Raw genomic sequence first — 12,438 nt, forward strand, 5'->3', positions numbered from 1 at the left:
CCAGATTGCAGATCTCAGTGTTATTGAAACAGCGTGGGATCATCTCAACAGAAAGGAACTGTTCATTTATTTATGTCAGGAAGTAATTCTAGGCAAACAAACACAGTACTATCAGAACTTGAGTTACACTGCCTGCTAAAGCAATAGTGAAGATTCTTTATTTTCTGTTATGTGTTCGTATGTCTCTGATGAAAGCAGTACAACTGACTGGATAACTAATTAGTAGCATCGCTGTATACATCATCCATCTGACTGCCTCACTAATGGACTGATACACTGCTTTACCCACGCTGCCTGTCAAATTGACTGACATGACTGATGCATTGCGTGACTGGTTGAATGACCATCTGACACAGCAGCTTGCTGACAGATATACTAGCTTTCTGACTGACTACACAACTGAGAATTTAAGAGAGTGACTGGCTGTGGAGGCCATTGATGGACTGTCAGTATATTCTTAATAGAAGGTAAGCAGCAAAGTGTGCCCATGCCATGAGAAGCCCGAGTGACCAGTGTGCTAATAGCATGACCTCCTATGTAATACTAAAAGGAGAGGGTGGGGAATAGAGTAAGAGACAGTGACAGAACAAAGGTAAGAATATGCATGAAGAGAAGAAGAAACACATTTATTACATAAGAAGAAAAGGGGAAATTGCGGTGAGAAAATACCCCTCTTTAAGTCTGTTGTTACTGATTCTGAAGGACAGGGACACACAGCTGTTGTTAAGGACAAATAGGAGAGACTGATAAAAAGCAGACAAGGAGAATTAGAAGGTGAAATTGAGAAGATCAGTGCTTTTTAATGTAGAGTAGAGGCCGATAATGAGTGAAGGGAAGAGACATGGTAAGGGCAAAGCCTGAGCACTGGGGTAGAAAAATTTCATGGAGGTAGAATTTGGAAAAAAGATTCTTTCTATGTCCCTTTAGGCAACACAGAATATTGATTGTATCCATGGTCATTTAATGTGTGTGGTAATGCAGTTCAAGATGGCGCTGGAGTGACGGCAGCCTTTCCAAGTAGCTCTGCAACACCGCACCTTTTTGTTAACTTTAACTTTTTAGACTAGGCTTTTCAAACTTTTTTTCACCTTCCTCTACTTATACCTCTTAGATATAGCGATACAAGATGGATAATGCACTTTTTAAAACTTCTGGAACCAGTTCCTTCATCTATTCGAGAGCGGAGCTGCTGGCACTAAAAACAAAGGGACAGACCGGCATGCGACACAACATCCCGGCCGAGCTAAAGAGGAGCTACAGAGGCTGCAAAGCTGGAGCGAGGAGAGCGGATCACCGGAGGCGATTCAAACCATCAATCCCGACAGTGATCATGGGCAACGTGAACTCGTTACAGAATAAGATTGACGAACTGTGCGCTCTGAACAACCACAGACTATACCGTGAGTGCAGCTTGTTTATCTTCACGGAGACGTGGCTAACCGAGCTAACGCCGCAGGCTAACGTAGACCTATGCGGTTTCACACCCGTGAGAGCCGATAGGGACACGCAGGCCAGCGGAAAAAGCAGAGGTGGGGGACTCATTGTCTACGTTAACAACAGATACTGTAACCCTGGACACGTCTCCGTTAAAGTTTCGGTATGCCGTCCGGACCTGGAGCTGCTAGCTGTTAGCTTGCGGCCATATTATCTACCTCGGGAGTTCAGTCATGTGATCTGTGTGTGTGTTTACATCCCTCCGAGGGCCGACGCAACAGCTGCCTGTGAGAAAATACACACAGTCACAGCAAGACTTCAGACACAAAACCCCGAGGCTTTCATTATTATATCTGGAGACTTTAACCATGCCACACTGGACTCTACTCTGGCTGCTTTTCACCAGTTTGTGAATTGTCCCACAAGAAGCAACAGGACAATTGACCTACTGTATGCTAATGTGAGAGATGCATACAGAGCCACCCCCCTCCCCCCACTAGGGAAGTCAGACCACAACCTGGTTTACCTACAGCCACAATACACACCCCTCGTCCAAAGGCAGCCGGTCACAACGCGCTCCATCCGGAGATGGACCCCAGAAAAGGAGGATGCTCTGAGGGACTGTTATGACACCACAGACTGGGATGTGCTCCTGAGCCCACATGGTGAGGACATAGAGGGGGCGACACACTGTCTTACAGACTACCTCAACTTTTGTGTGGACACGGTCGCCCCTGCTAAGACGGTACGGTGTTATCCTAATAACAAACCGTGGGTAACACAGGAAGTCAAAGCTGTCCTCAACATGAAGAAGAAGGCTTTCAGGAGCAAAGTGAAGGAGGAGATGAAGGCAGCACAGCGGGAGGTGAAACGCTGCCTGAGGGAAGCAAAGGACACCTACAGGAGGAAGGTGGAGCAGAAGTTGGAGAGGAACAATATGAGGGAGGTCTGGAATGGTGTGAAAACCATCACAGGCCACAACACCAAGAAAAGCACAGTGGGGGGGACTGTGGAGAAGGCAAACGAACTCAACAACTTCTTCAACAGGTTTGACCAGCCCACAACCCCCCCACCCTCACCTTCACTACAGAGTCCAATCCCCACTCTCCTACCTCCCTCGCTTCCCCCCCTTCCTGACACCATGACACCCCCCTCCTCCAATCCCTCTCTCAGCAGCAAGACATCTCCCCCCCTCCCCTCTTCCCAAACATCTCCCAGTGTCACAGTGGATCAGGTCAGGAGACAACTGAGGAAGCTTCGCCCCAGAAAGGCAGCAGGCCCAGACAAGGTGTGTCCTAGGATGCTAAAGGCGTGTGCTGCTGAACTTGGGGAGCCGCTACAACGAGTCTTCAACCTCAGTCTGCGACTGGGGAGAGTGCCCGCCCTATGGAAGACATCCTGCATCGTCCCGGTCCCCAAAAAGAACCGGCCCAATGAGCTGAATGACTTCCGACCGGTGGCACTGACGTCACATCTTATGAAGACTCTAGAGCGGCTCTTCCTCAACCTCCTCCGACCACAGGTACAACATGCCCAGGACCCACTACAGTTTGCATACAAGGCGGGTGTCGGAGTGGAGGATGCCATCCTGTACCTCCTACACAGAGCCCACTCACACCTGGATGGGGGAAAAGGCACGGTCAGGATCCTGTTTCTTGACTTTTCCAGTGCCTTTAATACCATCCGGCCCTGTATGCTTCAAGAAAAACTGAACAGGATGGAGGTGGACCCCTGCCTGGTGGCTTGGATCTCCGACTACCTCACCGACAGACCACCGTACGTCAGGCTGAAGGACATCACGTCTGACACAGTGGTCAGCAGCACAGGAGCACCACAGGGAACTGTGCTGTCCCCTCTTCTCTTCACCCTGTACACCTCTGACTTCTGCTACAACTCTGAATTATGCCACATTCAGAAGTTTGCAGACGACACAGCCATCATGGGGTGTATCTGGGATGATCAGGAAGAGGAGTACAGAAGTCTGGTGAGGAACTTTGTCGCATGGAGTCACACAAACCACCTGCAACTCAACACCTCAAAGACTAAGGAACTGGTTGTGGACTTCGGGAGGTCTAGAGCAGGTCCACTGCCGGTTCAGATAAAGGGGGAGGAGGTGGAGGTGGTCAACAAGTCCAAGTACCTCGGGCTGTGGGTGGACAATAAACTGGACTGGTCATGCAACACAGAGCACCTGTATAAAAAAGCCCAAAGCCGACTGTACTTCCTCAGGAGGCTGAGGTCTTTTAACATCTGCAGGAAGCTCCTGAGGATGTTTTACCAGTCAGTGGTTGCTGGAGTACTTTTCTATGCTGTGGTGTGCTGGGGGAGCAGCACAGCAAAGAGGGACTCATCCAGGCTGGAGAAACTGATCAGGAGGGCTAGCTCTGTGGTCGGCATGAAGCTGGACACTCTGGTGACAGTGGCAGAGAAAAGGACATTAAAGAAACTGATGGACATTATGGACAATGCCAGGCATCCTCTGCACACGGCCATAAACAACCAGAAGAGTCTGTTCAGTGACAGGTTGCTTCTCCCCAAGACAAGAACTAACAGACTTAAAAACTCCTTTGTCCCACACGCCATCAGACTGTTTAACTCCTCCCTGGAGGGGAGAGGGAGGGGAAACAGGAGGACAAAGGAGGGGGGAACAACTAAGCTGTAGTGCCTCTTCACCTCACTGTGCAATACCTTTTGTGCAATACTTTTGTAAATAGTCAACAGTGCAATAGACCTCAATACTTGAAATGTGCAATTCACTTGTATTTTTATTTTTATTCCTATTTATTCTATTTATCCCCTTCGTATATTTTATTTATATTGTCTCTGTATTTATATATATGTGTGTGTGTATAACTCTGTAACTTCTGTCGGTGCTGTGCTTTTTTGGAAATCGAATTTCCCAGAGGAACCCACCCGAGGGATTAATAAAGTTCTATCTTATCTTATCTTATCTTATCTTAGTTGTGTGCCAAGATCGTTGTACTTTTACAGTAACTGTGCACACTCCAGCATTCATTGTGTATGTCTGAATGTGTGTATGTCTTTGTACCCCTGGGCAAAGGGCATAAGTGATGAACTCGCCACTATAAATTTCTCATATTCAGCTATGAATGATGCATTTTGAGTGTGGGATCTATGCACCTCCAGGATAGGATAGCATAGTTTAAGTGTTTGAATACACTGAGAGATGCAGGAAAATCACATTTGCAGTATAGCATAATATCATTTTTAAGCACAAATCTGAAACATTTAAAGTACAAAAAGTAAAAAGAAGTATCAAAGAGAATGGAGTAATTTCAGTGGCTCGGACTTGATGATTACAGCTTTAAAATTAAACATTGTTTTCATAACACTGAAGACAATAAACTGTCGGCACTGTTTTCAGCACAGCATTAGGTGATGCTCATATATTGCTGAAAGGCCAACTTTTGACTGGTACTGCAAAGACCCCAATTAAGCACAGAGCAAACAAACACTAACAGTAACTTAAATACATAGTGCATTGAGTTAGGGGTGGGACTTTCCTCAAATGGATATTTTTTCTTCTGCTGTAACAATAGCTGTTTTCTCTCATGTTTATTGTAACAAGCTTGGATGTATGACTGGCTAAATATATATTCAGTCAAACAGAAGAAAACACAAAAACTAAATAACAGACAGTGTTAAAATTGTTTTGCTTGACCAGCATGGCATCCATTCCCCAGTTTTTTTCCTGCACAGTTAATGTTAAGATAATTAAAATGACATTAACTGTGAGAAAGCTGCTGTTTTGTTGTGCATGCTGAATACGCTGTGGATCACCTTGAATGTCACATGAAGAAATAATCTTGTTTAAATCCATCTCCTTTGTTTTAAATGTTCAAATACGATAGTTAAGAATAAAGCAGGAAGCAAGGATATTCCTCTAATACCATTACCTTTCATCAGGGGACAATGGCAGATGCACTTACGCCGCAGAAGTTGGTATTACACAACAGCGGCTGTGTTTATGCAGGTCTCTTACTGCAGGCTGAAAATGTGCCTGTATTAAGCCGTTCTTCTTGCTTATACCACCTATATAATATGCAGATGCAAGTGCGGAAAGAAATTAAAGGGATACGTGAAACACTAAAGGCTGCCCGAGCTCTACCAATCTTGCAGTCCAAACATTAACAGCACATCGATGCTGAACGATTATGTAAAAACATGCATTATGTTTCAAGCCGCTGTTTTTAAATGAGTCATTTCAGTGCTGTGTGTACAATGTCATAATTGTTGTTTTGTTTGAAGCGGGTGAGCTGAATTGGATGAGGAGTGATGTGGAGTTCTTATATCACTTTGACCTTTGATTTGAACTCTTCAGACCAGAGTGTCCATTCTGTTTCTTTTCTGCTATGTGACTCTTAAGAACACAAGTTCAACTATCTTACTAAATCTTGATCAGAACCTGGACTTTATTTATTTCATGGTTTTTAGTCATATGCAAGTGTTCAGCTTACATAAATACAGAAATACAGTATACAAGGAAAGAACAGAGTTTTATGTTTCTTGAGCCCAGTACCTTACCTTCGCCTGATATTTCCTCATTCCATATTACACTGATAGCACTTACCCAAACAAGTCTTTAATGGAAAGTTTAAACTAGTTTAGAGCTACTTCAGTTTCACTTGCATCCAGTTCTCCACTTCCAGTACCGCGCTAATGTAAGGTGCTAATAAATGGAAAGAGACTTGGCGACAGCCATCTGCCAAGTTAAGCAGTGGACAATGCAGCTGAGAATAAACAGCTATAAAATACTATACTGCGAAAAAGTCTTAAGGCACCTCCCATTTCTTTATATTTGGCTTGGAAATTTGGAGAGTGGACACAAGGGTCTAAAGTTAACATTTGCTGTGACCACCTTTATTCTTCAACACAGCATGAACTCTGTTGGGCAAGCTTGCTGTTTCTAAATTTTTGAAGTGGTCTTCAGGAATAGTCCTCCAGGCTTCTTGAAAGACATTTTTTGTCTGCCTTTTGTTCTGTTCTCTGTCAAGATGATCCCACACTGCTTCCCCTGTCTGTTTTCACTAGGTAGTTATGCTTTTGCTCCATTGGCAATGTGTCACAAGCTTTCCAGATGGTATTCCATGATGGATCAAGATTTGACAGTACCTTATTGTGTTATACTTCCATCCATTCCCCAAATCATGACAGAGCCTCTACTGTTTTTTGCAGATAGCCATAGACACTCATTGTTGTACCTGTCTCTTGACCCTTTCTGTACATAGTGATGATAGTTTAAGCTAAAACATTTCAAAGTGGAATTCATCACTCTATAAAGGTCTATGTAATTTGCAACCAATGGATCTGTAAGACCCGTTAAAGTTAATCTCAACTGAACTAAACTGAAGGACTGGATGAATATATATACTCGATATTGTGTAGCTGGATATTTTTCCTCCAACTCGCCAGTTTCCTCAGCTTTTTTAAGCATACACTGCTCACCTTGTGCAAAATTATTGAATAGTAGCTCCATTAGAATCACCTCATTAATAAACATTAACAAAGAAAAAAACACATTCCTCTGCCAATGTCCAAAGAACGACTTTGAGAGATTTTCAGAAAGCCTGGAGAACTTTTGCTCAAACTACAGTGTATAAAGAAATAAGGAGTGGCTCAAGAGTTTTGCACAGTACTCTATATTGATTATCCTGAGGTCTATAGCCTACAGTGTTACGGTGCCCTCATGAATATTCAATCCCTTCAAACCACTGCTGTTCAGATTTTTCAGCTTCCTACTGTGTGCGGCTGAATGGACTCACTGTAGTACATGGGTATTAAGCACATCACTCATGGCCGTTGCAGGGAGGAAAGAAGTCCAGATTTTTCCATCTGGTCTCCTGCTTGATGTTTTATTCATCTGAATGACCCTGTTTCCTGATCTATGATCTTAAGAGACTCAGCCACACACACACCAATGACACCACCCTCCCACATGCTTATACGCAATTTATCAGTGAGACATAAATTTGAAGATCACCTTAAACATTAGATGAACCATGCGGCTTGTAAATAAACACTCGATATCTCCTTTACATACCTCACATACTCTGACTTCCAAAACATTTGTTCAAACCCATCCTGATTCCAGCCTCTGTCTGAGTCTCTGTCTGTGTCCTTCACTATGGCTCACTGTCATTTTCATATCTTATTGAAGGACTGCCCTTACTCTTTCAATGAGGTGCTGTTGTGCTATTAGCGAGGCGTACACAGACACTGACATCTTGAGGGAGCAACAAGGTGAGGAAAATCTCCGGCTGATGGATGTAATTTTCCATGATCACCTCTTCTGTCCTTTGAGTTCTTCTTTGTGAATATGTCCTCCATTTACCCTCTCAAACTCATATTCTGTTTATTTTTCTGTGCTCGTTGGTACATTGTCAGCATAGATGCACAATTCAGGAGAGTTAGAGCATATATATCCCAATAATAGAAATGCAGACAGTGACATATATTCTAGACAGGTGAGTTTTTCCACACCACACACATAATAGGTAAACATGTTTGCATCTGGTTCCGTGGACAACTCACTCACCAGTTCATCTGGACTCCGATGATGGCGTGAGGAAATTGGCATGCCAGGTAAAAGGCATTGATCTTTTCATAAGATACAGGGTTGTGCTGTAAGATTTTTGGTCATGACATTCACACGATGTCCAGCTTTTAAAGTTGGGATTGGTACAATACATGATCCAAATATTGGATTGGAGCATTCCTTGACTTCCTGACGGCCTGAAAAACTTGATTCCAGGTTATGATTTAAGTCAAAAGCTCTAACATTGTTATTATGTGCTTTAGCTGACTGACTTGCAATGTAATCAATAATCACGTTGTCATGTTTTGGTTGGCAATGTACAGTCCCAATCAAAAGTTTGAGACCACTTGAAAAACGGCAAAAAACGTATTTTGCATAGTTGGATCTTGACAAGGTTCCAAGTAGAGCTTCAACATGCAACAAGAAGAAATGGGAGTGAAGCAAAACATTTTTTTGAGCAATTTCTTGAAAACAACGCTTTATTTAAAAGTTTAGGACCACACCTCCAAAAAACCCTGTAAACCCTGTAAATGAAAACATCTCAGGTGGGATCTGCTTGTCATGCCAGTAACGTTGGAAACCATCAGGACCATCAAGATTAAATTTTTTTTCTCATCAGAGAATAAAACTTCCTTCCACCTTTCAGTGTCCCATGTTTGGTGCTCTCTTGCAAAGTCCAAACGGTCAGTTCTGTGGCTTTCAAGGAGACCTTTGAAGACGTTTTTTGGTTTTGAAGCCCTTCAGTCTCAGATGCTGTCTGATGGTTATGGAGTTGCAGTCGACACCATTAACGGTCGTAATTTGGGTCGAGGATTTCCAATGTCTTGACGGACTGCCAATTGGTTCCTCAGTTCTGGTGAAATCTTTTTGGGTCTTTTACTTGACTTGTTTGTTCCATAACCCCCAGGATCATTTAAGAAATTCCAAATGACTGTCTTACTACTTCCCACCCCATTACCAATGGCGTCCTGCGAGAGACCCTGTTTATGCAGTTCAACAACCTGACAACGTTAAAAACGAAATGTTTTTTGTGCTTTTGCCATCAGAACATCATGACAATGTGAGTACCTGACAGAAATGATGATGAAACCACGTTTTTTTCACAGATTTGACCTTTTACAAGCATGTGGTTCTAAGTGTTTTACCAACTGGAAAACAACTTGTTTCAGTTTAAGCTTTGTTTTCAATAACTTGCATGGTCAAATAATTGTTTTGTCTCACTCCCATTTCTTCTTGTTGCATGTTGAAGCTCTACTTGGAACCTTGTTAAGATTAACCATGCAAAATATGATATTTTTTGCCATTTTTTTTAAATGTTCTAAAACTTCTTATTGGGACTGCATTACTGCAGGATAGTATTCTGTGGTTTCCATGCATGCATGTATCTGTAAGAAGTAGAAAGATGAGGTGATCTATAATCAATGTTAGGTCTTCTTCTCTCTCCTTCTAAAATATATATCAATTGAATGCATTCTATATTGTGTGTGTGTGTTTGTGTATAAACTGCAAATGTTGACTTTTGAATTTCATCGCTAAGCAATATGTTTAATTTTTTTTCTCATGCAACCATGTGTTTTCAGTATTCAGTCACTGCTCTAGGTTTAATCTGGACATTCATTCTGCTGTTGCTGGAGACTTTTTGAACTGAACATGTATAGTCCACCAGTGGATCTTTCTTTTAAAAATCTCAGCAATGTTGCAGGTAGTATATTTTTAAAAATCCTGAAATATAAAGTAGATAATGAAATAGTGTTTACTTTTAAATATATTTCTTCCATTAATAATTATTTAAGTGCTCCTGGGGGGTGAGCTTTTTGGTAGGAAGTATTTTCTAGGACAGCACTTGCTCTTACAAAACCACCTAATTATAGTTAGTGTATCAACTGCTGTTATCAAAATGCATGAATTTAAATACTGCAATGTTTACACACTAGCATAATCTAGTCACACAAACTTGTAACTTATTGTTTTTAAAGCATTTTAAAATAAAATACTTCAAATCACTTCTTATTTCTACAGTATAAAATTCTGTGAACATGACTGCAGTAATCACTTTAATAGAGCGGCTTTAAGCAGCAGAAATAAAACCGCATATAAACAAGTACCAAAGCTGCCCGTATGATGTATCAAGTCTCATTATGTTATTTTTGGTTCAGGTGCATTGGCAGAGCTGCCCCGAAGTCTGCTCCGCCCTTTAACCACAAACTCAAAGGGGAAGTACCTGAGCTGCTCTCTGCGTCTCAGTAATAACAGCCTCACCGACGTTGTTGGCCTCCAGTACACGATCAACCACTTTTTTGCACAACCATCAAAGCTTGGATGGTTGGATCTGTCCTTCAACAAAATCACCTGCATAGAACCTGTAAGAATCATTTTTGTTCTTCTAATAGCTCATTTTCAGTTTTCTATGTCTTCTTCTGAAATTAGCCCCTGTCTTTGATGTATAATTACACACGTCTTATACAAAACATTTGTTCTCCCTGTTTATTTATGAAATGTTTATAATCTACATTTGTTTCCCCAAAATGCAATAAATTCTGATATCTTCGCAAGCTAACCAGCATTTTATTGATTTAAATTTACAACTAAGCCCTGTTACAGGTTTTGTGTGAGCTGAAAGAACTGCGTGTGCTGTATCTTCATGGCAACAGCATCTGGAACCTGTCAGAAGTGGACAAGCTGAGAGAGCTCCAGCATCTGCACACAATCACATTGCATGGCAATCTCATAGAAACAAGCAAAGGCTACAGGTGCAAGCTCATTTTCAGCAATTTCACTTAAGACAGACATTCTGTTCTCAGAGCTGATCTGAAGTTGCAGTGTGTGGAGTTATACACAGGCTGGTTCTAGATTGGTTGTAGATAGTTGATAGCAAGAGGCTAGGCCAGAAGCAGAGAAGAAGAAAAGCAAAAAAAAAAAAAAAAGAATTAGAAAGAAAAAAATACCCCGACAAAACCTGCTTCATAGATTCATAGATCGTGCGGCATGTTGAGGATAACTCATATGTTGAGTCTAACTTGACAGTTGTTTCAGGGGGCTATGTTTTTTTAATGGGAAATCACAGGTGTGTAAGAGGGAATATTTGATCAGAAATGTAATAACTATTTTAGCAAAGTGGCAAAACAAGAGCTAAAATATTCTTCCTATTAAAGTACAGAATTTACCTAAAGTAGGTAAAGTTAAACTTCCTTTTTATGAAAAATGTCATTAACTGAATATATGTAGTACTGTACCAAGTACCATAATATTCTAGTTTAAACAGTATTTGTAATAACTAATGCACTGAATCTAATCATATATCTTTTGCAACACCTACAGATATAGACAGAGAAATGTCACATTGAGATATGTGATACCTCTGATACCTGCTTATGTCTACATTAGATGTGTCAGGTTATTAGGTTCAATATCTCAGGGATATAGCTTTTTGATTTAATTTTCATCTCACTTCATACTCTCATTTATGTGAAAAATCAGCAAAGTCTGCTTCACAAAGACTTAGACATATCGTCCTTATTTAAAATCAAATGTTAATGCTGATATGAATTTTCATATATGGAAGCACTCAACATGTCCACAGAGCCCTTGGAGTCAAAGCTGACTTTGACGTGTGTGCCTTTTTGTGTGTTTAGGAATTACGTGATTTCTGTATTGCCTCAGCTGAAGACGATGGACTTCAGCGGTGTGACACGAGATGAGCGGGTCATGGCAGATATCTGGCGTTCTCACGGCACCAAAAAAAACCCCCGAGACCATTAAGTGTTTCTGCTGAATAAAAATGTTTGTCCTCTCGTCACCAGCCTGTTTTGTTTTTTTCTCAATTCCCTGCGTCAGATCTTGGTATCCATGTTATTTACAGCTGAGCTAATATCCTGTGAGCGTTCTCATTTTTGACCTATGGGCTGTGGCTATGGTCACCCATCTTCCTGCTTGATTACTGCAGTAGTAATTAGGAGGTAATCAGACTCTCGGTGGCCATCGTCACGACATGATGTCACAAACGGCGCACTACTTGTACAAATCTGAACATGCTGATGTGGCCCAGGGGTTATCGGTTGAAGTTAGAATCACTGTGACAGCTCAGACAATGTGAAGGACCTTGCGTAAAGTCAACTTCAGTGAACTGCGGTTGAACTGTGAAATACAGTTGCTTCCTCTTTTGGGATATTTCATATTGGGAGCACATTCTGTGATTAGACGAGTGTAAAATGAATTTGTTCAACTCAGAAGGGATCCAGCACATTTGGCATGACCCTCGATGGGAATACCTCAGTGAAAACATAGTCCTGACTCCCACCAGTTAAGCTAGAAGATGGGACTGTGATGATATGGGTCTGCATGACGAGTGTTGGGGATATGATATTATAGAGGGCACTTTGAATGCCCAGGGACATACAACACTTTACTGCCCCATGTCCAGAGGTCTATTGGAACAACAATATTCCTAC

General features: G+C 41.8%; 1 protein-coding gene across 1 annotated transcript; it reads left to right on the forward strand.

Annotated features, from left to right (window-relative positions):
* The first annotated feature begins 9,640 nt into the window (after positions 1–9,640).
* LOC146626693 (leucine-rich repeat-containing protein 51-like) lies at positions 9,641–11,749 on the forward strand. The gene is made up of 4 exons (XM_085360741.1): positions 9,641–9,692; positions 10,147–10,352; positions 10,592–10,740; positions 11,623–11,749. Exons 1-4 carry the CDS (start codon positions 9,641–9,643, stop codon positions 11,747–11,749), a joined length of 534 nt encoding a protein of 177 aa, XP_085216867.1.
* Positions 11,750–12,438: the final 689 nt, after the last annotated feature.

Source organism: Diplotaxodon limnothrissa, linkage group LG8 (assembly GCF_057381915.1).
Source record: "Diplotaxodon limnothrissa isolate DT_005_m linkage group LG8, D_limnothrissa_male_GT1.1, whole genome shotgun sequence".
NCBI classification, from domain to species: Eukaryota; Metazoa; Chordata; class Actinopteri; order Cichliformes; family Cichlidae; genus Diplotaxodon; species Diplotaxodon limnothrissa.